We start from the raw sequence: 16,469 nt of genomic DNA, 5'->3' as shown, positions 1-16,469 counted from the left end.
ATTCAGAAGGTGGATGGCTGTGACAGCCGCGCAACAGTGTGAATGTACTAAATGCCACAGAATTACGACTTGGAAAGGGTTAAAATGGTCCATTCTTATTATATATTTTGCCACAAAAGTAAAATAAATAAGAGGGGCACCCAGTTGACTTAGACATAGAGCATGTGACTCTCCTCTGTCTCGGGGTTGTAGGTTCAAGACCCACATTAGGTATAAAGATTAGTTAAAAATAAATCTTTAGGGGTGGCTGGGTGGCTCCGTCGTTAAGCGTCTGCCTTTGGCTCAGGTCATGATTCTGGAGTCCTGGGATCGAGCCCCGCGTCGGGCTCCCTGCTCCGTGGAGAGTCTGCTTCTCCCTCTCCCGCTCCCCCTGCTTGTGCTCCCTCTCTCGCTTCGTTTCATTCTGTCAAAGGAATAAATAAAATCTTTAAAAAACTTTTTTCAATAAAATAAGAAAGTCATCACCTTTTATCTCTAAAATGATCCTGTCAGAGAATCAGTAATCTTATTCTAAAATAAATTACAAAAATAAATTTAAAAATTAAATATAAAACAACAAAAAGGAATGAAAGAAAACCATAGTAAACTAACTCAGAGAACATAAAAGTGAATATCTGATCTTAAGGTAAAGAAGGGTTCAGGGCACCTGGGTGTCTCTGTCCTTGGGCTCGGGCCATGGTCCCAGGGTCCTGGAATGGAGCCCCACATCGGGCTCCCTGCTCAGCGGGAAGCCTGCTTCTCCCCCTCCCACGCCCCCTGCTTGTGTTCCCTCTGTCGCTGTCTCTCTGTCAAATAAATAAATGAAATCTTTAAAAATAAAAAAGATAAGGGCTGAAAATCTTGTTGGAAAATCTTAATTTGTGTGTAAGTTTAAAATTTATATGTAAATACTTCAAAAAAATTTTTTTTAAAGATTTTATTTATTTATTTGACAGAGAGAGATCACAAGCAGGCAGAGAGGCAGACAGAGAGAGAGGAGGAAGCAGGCTCCCTGCTGAGCAGAGAGCCCGATGCGGGACTCGATCCCAGGACCCTGAGATCATGACCTGAGCTGAAGGCAGTGGCTTAACCCACTGAGCCACCCAGGCACCCCAATACTTCAAAAATTTTAAGTTAAACAATAAGCTAAGGGAAATACTTACAACCGATCTAAAAAAGACTATCTTTAATTTCTCATGAGCTTCTTCTAATCAAAGAGATCAACACAAAACTTCCCAAAAGTGATTGCTTAATGGGTATAGAGTTTTCTTTTGGGGTGATGGAAATGTTTGGGACTAGAGAGAGGTGATTGTTACACAACACTGTGAATGTACAAAATGCCACGGAGTGATATTTTAAATAGTTAATTTTATGTTATGTGAATTTCACCTCAATTTTAAAAAATTTTAATAAAATTTCCCAAGCAGGGTAGGCTGAGAATATGAATAAAATTCTGAGAAGAGACTCAGGTGACTAATAATCACTTTTAAAAATTAAATCTGACTAAGAAAAGCCAGTTTAACATTTTCTTCTCCCATCACGTTGTTAAAGATTTTCAAAGAGAAGATAGTTGAACAGGCAGCCTTTTGCGGAGCTGGAGGAAGCTTCAGAAGTTTTCAGAAAAGCAATTAGGTGATAATAGGCCAATTGCCTGGATTCATTCGCCAAAAGAGTACTCCTGAGTACCTCGTATGGGCCAAACACTGCCCTGCGCTGGGGACAAAGCCCTGAACAAAGTCACCTCAATTCCTTGTTCCAAGGTCTACCCCCTGTTCTAGCGGTAGGACAGAAAATGGGCATAACATTACTCCATGGTGGCCTGTCGTAAGGGGAGAAGCGCTGAGAGGAAAAACAAAGCAGGAGAAGGGAGTGGGGAGTTGGGAGAGCAGTTCCCATATTTTAAAGCAGAATGACCGAGAAAGGCCTCACTAAGAGGCGGCTTGCGTAAAGACCTAAGGGAGATGAGATTACTTTTTAGGAATCTGTCCTCAGGGAAAAGGAATTCAGGCCAAAATTATAGAGACATTATCATTTGTAACCAGTTTCACTGGGGGGAAAAATAGAAGTATCCAACAGTAGGCTAATTACTGGTATACACCAAACGGACTACTATATAGCCGTTGAGCCATTAAAACGGCAGTTCTAGGGGCGCCTGGGTGGCTCAGTGGGTTAAAGCCTCTGCCTTCGGCTCAGGTCATGATCCCGGGGTCCTGGGATCGAGCCTCGTATCGGGCTCTCTGCTCAGTGGGGCGCCTGCTTCTTCCTCTCTCTCTGCCTGCCTCTCTGCCTACTTTTGATCTCTGTCTGTCAGATAAATAAAAAATCTTAAAAAAAAAAAACAAAAAACGGCAGTTCTAGAACACTTACTGATGGGGACAGTTTTCATCACATAAGGTTGAAAGGGGCAAACAGGAGACAAAATTGAGGCACAAGTCTGTAGCAGGTCTGAACCCTCTCCCTGGTCATCTCAGACCCGAGTTCCACAGTAGTGAACTAATAACGCAGACAGAATCACTTAGATGAGGTCTGTAAGAGAATGAAACTTGAAGTAGACATAGCACAGACTGAAGGATCTCAGTAGATGTCAATTCTAGACACGCCTAAACACTGATCTCGATTTTGTGACCTGTGTGTGCGTGTGCGTGCGCGTGCGTGCCCGTAGGAGAAAGCTGGAAATAAATGCATCTCTTGATGGCAAAATTACATATTATCCTAATACTTGGGTTTTCAAAAATCCCTTTTGTGGACATGTATTACTTTATTTCTTTAATGTTATTTTTAATTTTTTTTTTTTTGGTTGTTTTTTTTTCCTAAAATTTTTTTTCCACATAATCTCTACACCAAACATGGGGCTTGAACCTGCTACCCTCAGATCAGGAGTCAGCATACTCTACCAACTGAGCCAGACATACATACATATATATATATATATATATATATATATATATATATATATATATATATATATATATATATATAATTTTTTTTTTAAAGCAGTAGGAAGCCTCTGACTCATCCTCTCTTAAAGGAAGCTAGAATGAGAAGTTCTAAAAAATCGCTTATTTCATTCACTCCTTAAACATTTTGTTGCCTGCCTGTTGTGGAGGGAATACAGAGGAGCTCTGACATCCAGAGTTAGTCTCTGTCCTCACGACTCCATCGGAGGAGAGAGGCCTGAAGGCAATTTCCATTCACCAGCCTGGGTGACTCACTCCGATGTGAACATAGGGCAAGGGCCCTTGAGGCTGGGACTCCGGGAAGGACCTGGCGTGAGGCAGAACCAGATGGGGTAAGGGCACAGTGAGGAGAGAAGGGCAGGTTTAGAAGAAGGTAATGGATTCAGCTGTGGATGTACAGAACGTGAGCGGCCTACAGGAAGTCTGAGGGATGGTGTCCCCCGGACAGTGGGGTGTAGGGATCCAGGTCTTAGTGGGCTGGGGAGGGAGGTCTGTAGCTCCTCAGTGAGTGGTGAGAGGCAGAAGTCCCCAGTGGCAAGCCATCTGCCAGGCATTGGTAGTCGGTGAGGGGAGGAGGGGGCCAAGGACAGATTTCTGGGCAACCTCAGGCAGTTAAAAAGGCGTTGCCCTGCTCGTGGCCGCCGAGGAGCTGAGAGAGTCAGGAAGAAAACATGCCGGCAATGAAGAAAGGAAAAGAACTTCTCAATTCAGGATTTATCTATGAAGACTTCGGAAATTGCTTTTCAGGAATAGCTTTTCCTCTTGAGAATGATTCATTGGTCCCTTGGGGGAAGTTGTAACTCAGATACATTTACAGAATTACTGGCACAGGGGCGCCTGGGGGGCTCAGTCGGTTAAGCATCCGACTCTTGATTTCGCCTCAGGTCATGATCTCAGGGTTGTGAGATCGAGCCCCGCACCCATCTCGGTGCTGTGGGTAGAGCCTGTTGAAGATTCTTCGTAGCCCTCTGTGCCTCCGTCCTCCTGTGCACACACACAGGCTCGCTCTCATGCTCTCTAAAAAAAAAAATTACTGGCACAATGGATGCTTTTCCAGTTTGTTCCTGTGGGTCTGAAATCGGCGCCGCCCCATGGCAGGTCACATAGTAGGTGACGCTGGCGGTCCCCCTTGTTTTGTGGCGCGCTGCTGAATGTGTTGTGTTGCGTCTGCAGGATTTATGGCCACGTGCTAATTTCTTGATTCTTTCTTCCCCGGATGGGCATTTGGGGGCTTTAGGAGCCATGTTTCCATGAACATGTGTATCTCAGTCTATCTGGGTTTCTCTAGGACAGCAGTTTGCACAGGTTCACAGCCCCTGGGGTGAGGGTGAGAAGTCTGTGAGATCAGAACAGTCTTCATAATAACATAAAGACGTAATTTGTCCTTTTGCTCTGTGTTGACACTTACGCTGATGGTACGAGAGCCATAGTGGGTGAAACTGCCAGAGCACGGCCCCATGTGCGGCCCCGTGCGCAGTCCAGTGCACCAGCCAAGTCACAGCCCAGTGCGTAAACCCAGGCATGGGACCCAGACCACCAGTAAGCAGCTGTTTTTCACTCCTAAGCACTCACCATAAAAACAAACAGAAAGGGACGCCTGGGTGGCTCAGTGGGTTAAGCCTCTGCTTTCAGCTCAGGTCATGGTCTCAGGGTCCTGAGATCGAGGATTGAGCCCTGCACCGGCCTCTCTGCTCAGCAGGGAGCCTGCTTCCCCCACCCCCTGCCTACTTGTGATCTCTGTCAAATAAATAAATCAATCTTAAAAAAAAAAAAAACCTATAACTTACTGCTTAATGCCCTTGATGAGGCAGTAACAGGGATTTATTTCATTTTATTTTTTATCTGACAGACAGAGATCACAAGTAGGCAGAGAGGCAGGCAGAGAGAGAGAGGGAAGCAGGCTCCCTGCTGAGCAGAGAGCCCGATGCAGGTCTTGATCCCAGGACCCTGAGACTGTGACCTGAGCTGAAAGCAGAGGCTTAACCCACTGAGCCACCCAGGCGCCCCATACAATTGATTTTTTAAAGATTAATTTTTAGAGTGTGCTTATGAGTTGGGGGAGAAGCAGGGGGAGAGGGAGGAAATCACCAGCAGACTCGTGGCTGAGCACAGAGCCCTACAGGCTGGAACCTACAACCCTGAGATCATGGCCTGGGCTGAAACCAATTGTCAGATGCTCAACCAACTGAGCTACCCAGGAACCCCAAGACAACTGATTTTTAAACACTGACTTTGTGTCTAACAACCTTGCTAAACTCTCTTCCTGATTGAAATAATTTATCTGTACCATCTTTTGGGCTTGCTAAATACACAGTCATATCATATGAGATTAATGGCAGTTTTATTTCTTTTTTATTCAGCCCTTATTTCTTTCTTTCTCTTACTTTATTGGTGACCTCTGGTGCGACATGGAATAGAAAGGTAGTAGGGGCGCCTGGGTGGCTCAGTCAGTTAAGTGTCTGCCTTCGGGGGCGCCTGGGTGGCTCAGTGGGTTAAAGCCTCTGCCTTCAGCTCAGGTCATGATCCCAGGGTCCTGGGATCGAGCCCCACATCCAGCTCTCTGCTCCTCGGAAAGCCTGCTTTCTCCTCTCTCTCTGCCTGCTTGTGATCTCTGTATGTCAAATAAATAAATAAAATCTCTTTAAAAAAAAAAAAAGTGCCTGCCTTCGGCTCAAGTCATCATCCCAGGTGCCTGGGATCCAGCCCCACTCGGTCTGTGTGCTCAGGGGGAGTCTCCTCCCTCTGCCTCTCCCTCTGTGCTCTCTCTCATTCTCTCTCTCAAATAAGTAAAATCTTGAAAGAAAGAAAAAACGAAAGAGAGAGAGAAAGAAAGAAAGAAAAGGAAGAAAGAAATGTAGTGATGGAGGGAGGGCCTGGGTAGCTCAGTCGGTTGAGCCTCTGACTCTTGATTTTGGCTCAGGTCATGATCCCAGGGTCCTGGGATCCAGCCCCGCGTCAGGCTCCACGCTCGGCAGGGAGTGTGCTGGAGATTCTCTCTCTCCCTCTCCTTTTACTCCCCTTCCCCATCATGTGCGAGCATGCACGTTCTCTCTCTCCCCTCACCCGAATAAATAAATCAACCAATCAACCAACCAACCAACAAATAGAATCTTAAAAAAAAAGGAAATGTAGTGATGAGGGCATCCTTGTTCTTGATCTCCATGTCCCCAGTATGGTGCTTGCAGAAGGCTTTCTGTAGCCACCCTCATCAGGTCACGGAAGTTCCCTTCTATTTACTGCTGACCTGAACGGTATTAGTGCTTATCAGATGGATTTTTCCATTTCCATTTTTTCATTTCCATTTCCAGCCATTGAGATTATCCTGATTTTTCTTCTTTCTTTATTCTTTCCTCTTCTAAAATGTGCTAAATACATTAATTCATTTTCTAAAGTTAAACCTGAGTTCATCAAGATAAGTCCAACAAGATCACGATTTGTATTATGCTTTCAACGTATTGCTGGGTTCAGTTTGCTAATATTTTGTTGAGGATTTTTGCCTTTGTGTTCAGAAATGAGGTTGACTTCTGACTTTTCTTTCTCCTGATGCCTGTGTGAGGCTTTGCTTCCTGAAGTGAGGTGGGAGCGTTGTCCCTTTTTCTATTCTCAGGAAGACTTTATGTAAGATTGGATTGTCCTCTTGAAAGTTTCATCAAAGCCATCTGTGACACCATCTGGGCCTTGAGTTGGTGTTTAAGGAAGGATCTCTGACTGCCGCCGGTTCACCTTCTTTAACGGTTACGCAACTGTTTAAGCTTTCTATTTTTTCAGATACTGCTGTATTTTTCTAGAAAATTTTCTATCTCCTCTAAATTTTTGAATTTAAGTGACTTTTTCTTTTAACTTTTACAACATAGCTGGTGATTCCTCCTTGTCACCCTTAGTAGTGGTTTTTTGTGCTTCCTCATTTGCGTGATGGGTTTTACCAGAGGTTTGTCCATTTTATTAGCTCTTCCAAAGAACCAGCTTTGGCTTTATTAATTCTTTACTTCTTTTCCTTTTTCTATGTTTGTTTTGCTTTGTGGATCTCTATTTTTTTTTTTTAAGATTTTATTTATTTATTTGACAGATCCCAAGTAGGCAGAGAGGCAGGCAGAGGGAGAGGAGGATGCAGGCTTCCTGCTGAGCAGAGAGCCTAATGCGGGTCTCAGTTCCAGGACCCCGGGATCATGACCCGAGCTGAAGGCAGAGGCTTTAACCCACTGAGCCATCCAGGCACCCTGTGGATCTCTGTTTTTATCTTTATTATGTCCTTCTTTTCCCTTTCATATTTTTTGCTGTTCCTTTCTTTTTTTTTTTTTTTAACTTCTTGATTGGGCATCTAGGTCATTAATTTCTTTTCTGTTTTATTCGTTGTAACATTACCCTCTAAGTATGGCTTTATCTGCACCCCAGGGTTTATAAACAGTACTTTCCTGAGTCATTTAGATTCACGGGGCATCTGGGTGGCACAGTTGGTTAAGTGTCTTGGCTCAGCTCATGATCTCAGGGTCATGAGATTGAGGCCTGCATCGGGCTCCACGCTCAGTGGGGAATCTGCTTGAGAGTCTCTCTCCCTCTCTTTCTGCCCCTCCCACTCATTCTGTTTCTCTCCCTCTCTCTCTCTCAAATAAATAAATACTTATTTAAAAAATTCAGAGTATTTTCCCAATATCTGGTAGGCTCTTCTTAGATAAGTAGGTGATTTGTGTGTGTTCCTTAACATGTAGAGATAGATATTCTTGTTGACATTTTATATGGATTTCTAGGTTGTGGTCAGACAACCTGCTGAATGTATAATTTCAGTCCTCCAAAATGCACAAAAATTAGTGATAACAAAGTGGCCATGATATAGTTTTATAGTCTGCCTTTTATACTTTGTCACTTTGGAGTTTATTTTTAATTGTTCAGTTTGTTCTCCATCTTAAAGCAAAATCAGTTTGCCTGGAATTCAGAATGACCTGTTAGGGGCACGTGGCTGGCTGAGTTGGTAGAGTATGTGACTCTGAGTCTCAGGGCTGTGAGTCCAGACATTGAGTGTGGAGCCTATTTAAAAATCTTTTTAAAAGGGGTGCCTGGGTGACTCAGTGGGTTAAAGCCTCTGCCTTCAGCTCAGGTCATGATCTCAGGGTCCTGGGATCGAGCCCCGCATTGGGCTCTCTGCTCAGTGGGGAGCCTGCTTCCTCCTCTCTCTCTCTGCCTGCCTCTCTGCCTACTTGTGATCTCTGTCAAATTAAAAAAAGGGGGGGCTCTTTAAATCTGCCAGCATATAACCATATACAAAAATACTTCATTGGAAAGGGCACTTGATTTTCCCTTGACCTGAAATAGCTCTGTTGTTTCCAGCCCTGAACTGTTGAAATAGATCACCAATGTTTATTTACTCACACAGCTCTGTCTTGTTTGATGTATAATTTAACCCGGGTCAGTTCTTTTTCCAGTTCTTTTTTTTTTTTTTTAATAATTTTTTTCCTTGAGTATAGTTTACATACAGTGTGACATTAGTTTCACGTATACAAGAGAGTGATTCACCTTCTCTGTATGCTGTGCTCACCATGAGTGTGGCTACTATCTGTCACCATACACCGCTGTTAAAGTATCATGGGTCAGCCACATTTTTTTAAGCTTTGAGTAAAGCCCATTTGCAGTGCTAAAAGGGTATAAAAATCAACTGTTTCTTGGTTTTTCTGCAGGCCCGAGGTATGAAGAAACAGGTCATCGACGACTTCATCACCCAAAACAAGTATCTGCTGGCAGCCAGGCTCACCAGCCAGAAGTTCTTCCATGAGCTCTGCCCCGTGAAGCGGTCTCACCGACAGAGGAAGTAAGGATGCCAGGCTCTGCCTCTGCTTTTCGCCGCAGGAGAGGGGACATGTCACACTTCTCTACTGGGCAGTTAAACCTCTACCTGTGATGTCAGAACTTAACTCTTTATGTTAGTAGTGGGGTATACAAGTATCCAGGGTGCCAGCCAGGCCCCAGGGGGCGTCAGAGAAGATCTCCCTCATTCATAACCCTTTAGCTAAGGCCAGAAGGGTGAGTAGACTTTAGCCAGCTGTCAGGGAGAGCCTGGGTCCCTCTGAAGAAGTCTGGATATGAACATGTCGCTGTTTCCAATAGAAGGTTCCATGCAGAGTGCGCCTTGGGAGGCCTAGGGTAGGGGGCTGGGAAAACACTAACTTTCGGAAAGTGAAGGACACTGAGGAAATGTTGAGAGAATTAGCTGGGAGTGGGAAGGCTGAGGCATACTTATTCATACAGAGTATCTAAAAGGTCTAGAAACACAAAGGAAATATTTATTAGAACCCTTTCAGATTAATCAGTTAGTGGCTTTAAATGTAGGACTTTTTCATCATGCAACGTGTCTAGGTATGGAAGGAAGGAAAACATTCTAGTCATCGTGTTTGAAAATACAATGCCAATATTGTTTAAAATGGGAGAACTTCCCTGTGTTTCCAGATATTTCTGATTCCTTTATAAGACTAAGGGAGAAGAAAGACTTGAATTCGATAGAAAGAAGAATTTCATGGACTCAAAGATTGTGTACGCGGCTTTCAGAAACGATCCCAGATCCGTTCACTTCTCACCTTTTTTACCACCGCCACCTCTGGAGACCCCATGCTAGCCTCCCAGCCAGGCTCTGCTTCCGTTCCGTTCTCTTCCCCTCTTGTGCCGTCCAGGCGGTTCTCCACACAGCAGCCAGTGGTCTTCCTGGAACTGTGTGCTGGGTCCAGTCTCTCCCCATCCAGGGGTCTTTGCACTTGAGGTTCTCTCTGCCTGGAATACCCTGACCCCTTTCTCACCATATGGCTCAGCCCGTTCGGGTCTTTGCTCACCTCTGAGAGGTGACGTGCTCCTGTGCAATCCGGCTAATGGCCCAAGACAGATCTGACCAGCTCTGCCTGTTGTGGAGACACTTGAACAGCCAGCTTCTGGAAGGATTCAGAGGCCTTTGCCACAAAAGAAATTCCCAAGTGTGATAACGTTTGGTTTGGGGAAGCTGTCACCAGTCTAGAAGAGAAGCAGGTCACTGATGACTTGGAAACCGTCTCTCATTAGAGACTTCTGACGTACAGCTTCCATTAGTAAAATGTATTCGCTTCTGTAAAACGAGCGAGCCTCTTCTTCACCTTCTCTTGTTCTAGCCTCAGCCTTGGAGATGGATTATAAAGTCTTCTCTTCTGTCGTTGTGCAGGTACTGTGTGGTTTTACTGACCCCCGAGGCTACCAAGCTGAGTAAACCCTTTGAGGCTTTCCTGTCCTTTGCCTTGGCAAACACACAAGACACAGTGAGATTCGTGCACGTCTACAGCAATCGGCAGCAGGAGTTTGCCAACACCTTACTACCAGACAGTGATATGTTTCAAGGAAAATCAGCGGTGAGTCATGGATTCTCTTCGTAGTCCGAGCTCTTGACACACTTGTGGCACCTGACCTCTGTTTCTCCCTTCTTTGACAGTTTTGAATACAGATTGCAAGAAATCCAGAAACCTCTGAACCTGTTTCGAAAGCCTACTCTTGAAACAGTCTTTTTTACCCTAGTGATTTCACCTCTTAGATTTTCAGCATTAGATCTTCCCAGAAAACGTCTTTCTTATGAGTAAAGGTTCAAGAGCAATCAGTTCTTTTCAATAATTTTTTTTTCCCCATGACAGGTGTAGTCTTAGAATACCTAGTTTGTAAGGGACACCTGGGTATCTCAGTTGGTTAAGTGTCCAGCTCTTGATCTCGGGGTCTTGAGTTCAAGCCCTGTGTTGGGGTCCACGTCCACTACTTGGGAAAAAAAAAAAAAAATAGAATACCTAGTTTGTAAAATCTTCCTTAGGCTTCCTTAGGCAGTAAAGTCTCCCTCCTCGTGCCTCTCTCACTTCATTTTAATTGATCTGTCTTCCCTTCCCTCCTTTGTCATCACTCTACAGAAGCAGGAAATTCTTCCCTGTCTTTGTCATCGTTTTGGTAATAATGGAAAATCGTTCTAAAACACTCAAAGTTCCTTATTACACTTTTAAGTCAGAAGTTACAGGAAAAAGTCTACTCACAAGAAAGAGCTTTAACTTTCAGCAGAAACTTTGGAAGGTCACCATAAACATGGTGTCCGTTGTCAGAAAGAACATGAATCTCGTGCACGTACTTTATACCCAGCCATATTCCTGTTCAAGCTTATCGCTGCCTTCACTGGATCCTTTCTACTGTCCTCCTTGAGAAAAAAAAAAAGCCAACAAACTTCAAGACTTGTAATGGTTTCCGGCCTTTTCCCCTAGGTGTCTATCTTGGAGAGGCGCACCACGGGAGGAAGGGTGGTGTATAAAACGCTGGAGGCTCCCTGGACAGGGAGTGAGAGCGATAAGTTCACACTCTTGGGCTACCTCGACCAGCTGCGCAGAGACCCGGCTCTGCTGTCCTCCGAAGCTGTACTCCCGGACCTGACGGACGAGCTTGCGCCTGTAAGCATGTAGCCCAGGAGGGGGGGCACCGGGCAGGGCTCCCAGAGCCAGAGCAGAGGCAGGCCGCATGCTGTGTTGGGTGAGGACCTCTCTGCCCCAGGCTCGGGGGCTCAGTCCTTACCATCCCACATTTTCTCTGTCCTTAGATCTTTCTCCTCCGGTGGGTCTACTCTGCTTCTGACTACATCTCAGACTGCTGGGACAGCATATTTCACAACAACTGGTAGGAGTATTGCTAGATGAAAGTTCTTTTTCTCCATCGATAGCAGAACCACTGTTTTTCTCTTGAATCTGTCTTTCTTTGATTCCAGTGTATACTCAATACAGGCAAGTGGAAGAATCTTTACATGTTTTCAACGACTGTTCCCTTTATCTTTTTTTTTTTTTAAGATTTTATTTATCGGGGCACCTGGGGGGCTCAGTTATTAAGCCTCTGCCTTCGGCTCTCATCATGATCCCAGAGTCCTGGGATTGAGTCCCATATCTGGCTCCCACTCCCCTTGATAGTGTGCTCTCTCTCTGTCAAACTAAAATAAAGTCTTTTTAAAGATAAATAAAGATTTTGGGGCTCCTGGGTGGCTCAGTGGGCTAAAGCCTCTGCCTTTGGCTCAGGTCATGATCCCAGAGTCCTGGGATCAAGCCCCGCATCGGGCTCTCTGCTCAGCAGGGAGCCTGCTTCCCCCTCTCTCTCTGTCTCCCTCTGCCTACTTGTGATCTCTGTCTGTTAAATAAATAAAATCTTAAAAAAAAAAAAGATAAATAAAGATTTCATTTATTCATTTGACAGAGAGCAGCAAGCAGAGGGATACGTATTTGCTGATTGCCCCCTCTTGTTTTTTGTGTGTGTTTGCTGATTGCCCCTTAACCACTGGGCCTGTCCTCTACATCGGTGCACCCCTGGTGCCCAGCCCAGGGCCCAACACACGTGGAGGCCTGTGTAGAGTTGTACAAGCCAGTCAGTGAGTTAACCAGAGAAGGAAGGGCTCTCCCACTCCCATCCCCAATAACACCGTGAGCTCCTGAAGGGCAGAACCGCATCTCATTCATGTTTGTGATTCCTGGCACCTGGCACAGCTCCTGAAAAATGGCGGGCCTTTGAGGAGTGTTTGTGAGTGAATAAAATTTTAGAGCACGTCCTAGGGAACGTCGTGAAAGGTCAACATTTTCTTCCTCCTCCACCCCTCTGGGCCACGGCTGAATTATTCCAGCCGGGGAAAATAATAATAATCAAAGTAAGGGAAACATTTCCACAGACTTTCTAGTCAACACCCTTGACATCAGAATGTTCTTCCACGTTCACAGCATAAATCCTGTCACTTCCTTCTGCGGAACTTACCAAGCACACACCTTATTCTATTGAAACAAGATAATCAGACTCTTAGAATAAGCAATCTGAATTAAAACGGTGAGGGAAAATCTCGTTTTCCCCACCCCCATGCTCACCCTCCCCCCCCCCCCAAAAAAAACCTTACTTGTATGAAACCATAACGTGTTTATTGATATGAAAGCCTTTTGGTTTGGGGTTTTTTTTTGGTTTTGCCTGAGCCACGGAAAAGAAACCCAGTATCATTCCTGGGCAGAGCTCCGCAGCCCATCTGGGGCTGACCAGAGTTTGTTAACTCCGTTTCAGGCGGGAAATGATGCCTCTCCTGTCCCTGGTCTTCTCTGCCCTCTTCATCCTCTTCGGCACCGTCATCGTTCAGGCTTTCAGGTAAATGGCTCCGTGGCTTCCCAGCCCGATTTCTCAAGGCTGAGCCCCAAACCTCGGGGGTGTGTGTACTGTTTCTTTCCTAAAACTCCTTTTTTCTTACTTTAGTGACTCAAACGATGAACGAGAATCCAACCCTCCAGACAAAGAGGAGGCCCACGAGAAGGCCGGGAAGACCGAGCCAAGCTTCACCAAAGAAAACAGCAGGTTTCTCTGAACAGGACACCAAACCCACCCCTGCCAGGCAGGAGAGCCACAGGCCGCAGTCCGAGAGCGCGGTGTTCGAGTACCTAGTGTCTGTCGGCTCTCTGGGTCCCCCCCTCGTGTGTGAGATGGGAATTTAGGGAAGAGTCAGCTGCTGGGTAGTGTTTACTGAAACCCCCGAGGCCTTTAGACACAGGACCTACTTCGATGCTACTCCGTGCCTCCAGGCCCTCAGTCTCAAACATGATAATGGGGACAGGAAGCAAAGCAGGTCCGAGTTGCTGGATGACCCAGAAGCAGGGAAGCCTGTGTCACCGTAACCATGCAGCTCCCCTTCGCCCTGTCCTAAAGCCACTTCTCCGCCAGCCGCACCGCAGCATCTGAACGGCCCTCTGTAGGCCCAGCCCCACCAAGCGGGGACCGTCCCCATCCTGCCGACGTGTCAGGCTCCAGAACATTAAATGGCATCCCTAGTCTGGTTGGAACGTAGCATTTTCTTCTTGTTGTTTCTTTTCAAAGTAATGGCATTCCCCTGTCCTGAGACCGTCTTAATTCCTTGCTATTTCTCCACAGCAAGATTCCTAAAAAAGGCTTCGTGGAGGTAACTGAGCTCACGGATGTAACCTACACCAGTAACCTGGTCCGCCTGAGGCCAGGCCACATGAACGTGGTCCTCATCCTGTCCAATTCCACCAAGACCAGCCTCCTGCAGAAATTCGCTTTGGAGGTCTACACGTTCACTGGGTAAGCGCTTGTGGGAAGGAGGGGACCGAGGACACGGTCGTCCTTTCCTCTTTGACCATGAGGGGCTTCATGCATGCAATGAGATGTCAGCCGTGACCTTTTGAGCCCAGAAACCTAAGCCATCGCGAGGGGTCTTCTCCCCTCGACTTCTGTCCTGGTGCTTCCGAACAAAGGAGGTTGCCTTCTTCCCTGAGCATTTCAGGGAACTCTGTCCTCTAGCTCTCGTGTGTTTTCCTGAAGCCAGGCACTGAGAGTCATGCGGTGGCACCCAGCACGGGGCCCGGAGCGGACTCTGACAGCCGTCGCAGACCCCCTCACGTCCCACAGGAGTCCTCCATTCTTCCCAGATTGGGGCTCCGTCCGACACACAGCGTCCCTCCTAGTATTTGAGATCTGAAAAGATGTTCGTGTTCCCCGCGGTTCGGGGTGCCGGGCTGTGCACTCAACGTGCTGTGTCCTTCCACCAGGAGCAGCTGCCTGCACTTCTCCTTCCTGAGTCTGGATAAACACAGAGAGTGGCTGGAGTACTTGCTTGAGTTTGCACAGGACGCAGCCCCGATCCCCAACCAGTACGACAAGCATTTCATGGAGCGCGACTACACGGGCTACGTGCTGGCTCTGAACGGCCACAAGAAGTACTTCTGCCTCTTCAAGCCCCAGAAAGCAGTGGAAGAGGAGGAGGCCATGGGGTCCTGCAGCGACTTTGACTCTTCCCTCCACCTGGGCGAATCTCGAGGGAAATCTTCCTGTGGCCTTGGACCCAGGCCCATCAAAGGGAAATTGAGCAAGTTGTCCTTATGGATGGAGCGCCTGCTTGAAGGCTCCTTACAGAGGTTTTATATCCCATCATGGCCTGAGCTAGACTGAGGGAGCTCAAGAGAGACTTTAACTCTTCGGGCTTTTTAATAGGCCCTTGGGAACAGGTCTTTTCAGGACTCCACCTACCACCATGGACAGAGAATAGATTCTAGATTATTCTTCCGGAACAATGGCTAGAAGAATCTTTCCTTTGTCCTGTTCTAACCTAGGAGTGAAAAACACCTCAAGTTGAATCCCCTAGATCAAAATATTTTGCTTTGGGTTTTTCCCCGTCGTTCGAATGCCGCACTATTTAAAGTAGACTGCTCGTCCCCTCTTCCTTTGTCATCCCTGCCCTGTGCTCACACTGCCCTCCCAGTCCTGTCTCTGTGCTGGGGGAGAAGCACAGGGCTCCAGGCAGCAGCAGGGCCTGATGGAACCCCTCGAGCCTGCAGCGCTGGTCGGGTCCCCTACTCCCCCACCCCCGCTGTGCTTCCGCCCCGGCGCATGCTGGTATCGGTGGGACGGACAGCCCACACAGCAGCTTCTAGGCCCTGCATCCTGAAAGAGGCCTGTTTCCAAGCAATCTCACATTTGGTCCTTTTTCCGGTAGTCAGTGGCTAAAAGTGTATTTGGGGGGTATCCCCCTGCAGCAGCTTGTCAGCCATGGTTTTACAAGGCTAGGGGCAATTGGGGGTCCTGCATGTGAGTTTGGTTTTCTTCCCGAGACAGGAGAAGGGAGGGCTGAGCAGTGACAGAAGTGACCCCTTGGGGTGTCCCCATCGGCCGCCTCCCCGGTGCTCAGTGTAGCCAGGGAGGGATCCGCACGGCAAGAAGTACTGTAATGACTTTGAGCCATTTCCGTGTCTGTCTCACAAGCCTTTCTGCCTCTGTCAGTTTTAGGGTATGAATCTTAGGAGCCATAATTTGTAGTCTCGTTCTCTGGACATAGAGATAAGCTGCTATAAGCCAGTAGATGTTAAATTCAAGACACCTACCTTATGCCCGCCTGACAGGCGTCAGGCTCCAGGAACCTCTTCCCTCTGGGGTGTCTCTTTAGTAAAATACCAGACATGTCTTTGTATCAAGGAACTTAAAGATTTCTCAACAATGTATTTTGAACACTGTTACCCCCAAAAGTCCTGTAACTTTGAGCCCTCTTTTGTGACGAGTGAGCAAAGACTTGTTCTAGAATCCTTTTTGGCAAAAGGCTTCCTTTGAGCTTCTGGCCTATATTGTGGTTTCTCAGTTGCTTTCACTCTTAACTCACAACTGCTTCACCAGTAACACGGTGTGCCCTCCTGCCAGCACCCCGGCTTCCAGAGCCCCAGTGTGCAGTGGACCACACCCGCCAGTTAGAGAGTTTGCATTTGGGGGGGGGTAGGGTGCCAAAACCGCCAGTGGAGTTTGAACAGCCTTAGAGAGCGACCAGTTCAGATGTCAAAGCAGATTGTCCTTTTGTAAAGCGAAGTATCAGAATCAGTGATAGGACGTTGACTCAGTTAGTATTTCTTTAATCATCAGTGCTAATTTAAACTAAGCCATTTGGATCCTGAATAATTCGAACACTGAGCTACAGTAGCAAGTAATAAATTACTGAAGCCCAGGAATTCCTGTTGTTTCCATGGAGTCTATAGCTTTATTTAAAAAAAAGAAAAA

The 16,469-nt window shown here is 46.6% G+C and overlaps 1 protein-coding gene across 3 annotated transcripts in view; it reads left to right on the top strand.

Annotated features, from left to right (window-relative positions):
• Positions 1–16,469, top strand: part of DNAJC16 (DnaJ heat shock protein family (Hsp40) member C16) — a 34,641-nt gene extending 18,172 nt beyond the window's left edge. For all 3 annotated transcript variants that reach the window (XM_032361685.1, XM_032361684.1, XM_032361686.1), the window contains 8 exons: positions 8,606–8,736; positions 10,108–10,291; positions 11,174–11,356; positions 11,503–11,579; positions 12,987–13,067; positions 13,173–13,271; positions 13,842–14,012; positions 14,480–16,469. In XM_032361685.1, the coding sequence (XP_032217576.1) occupies positions 8,606–8,736; positions 10,108–10,291; positions 11,174–11,356; positions 11,503–11,579; positions 12,987–13,067; positions 13,173–13,271; positions 13,842–14,012; positions 14,480–14,879 (1,326 nt within the window). In that variant the 3' untranslated portion in view covers positions 14,880–16,469. The remainder of the gene's footprint in view (positions 1–8,605; positions 8,737–10,107; positions 10,292–11,173; positions 11,357–11,502; positions 11,580–12,986; positions 13,068–13,172; positions 13,272–13,841; positions 14,013–14,479) is intronic.

This window comes from Mustela erminea, chromosome 10, assembly GCF_009829155.1.
Source record: "Mustela erminea isolate mMusErm1 chromosome 10, mMusErm1.Pri, whole genome shotgun sequence".
NCBI lineage: Eukaryota > Metazoa > Chordata > Mammalia > Carnivora > Mustelidae > Mustela > Mustela erminea.
Note: the sequence above shows the minus strand (reverse complement) of the source record. Positions and strands in the feature narration are given on the sequence as shown.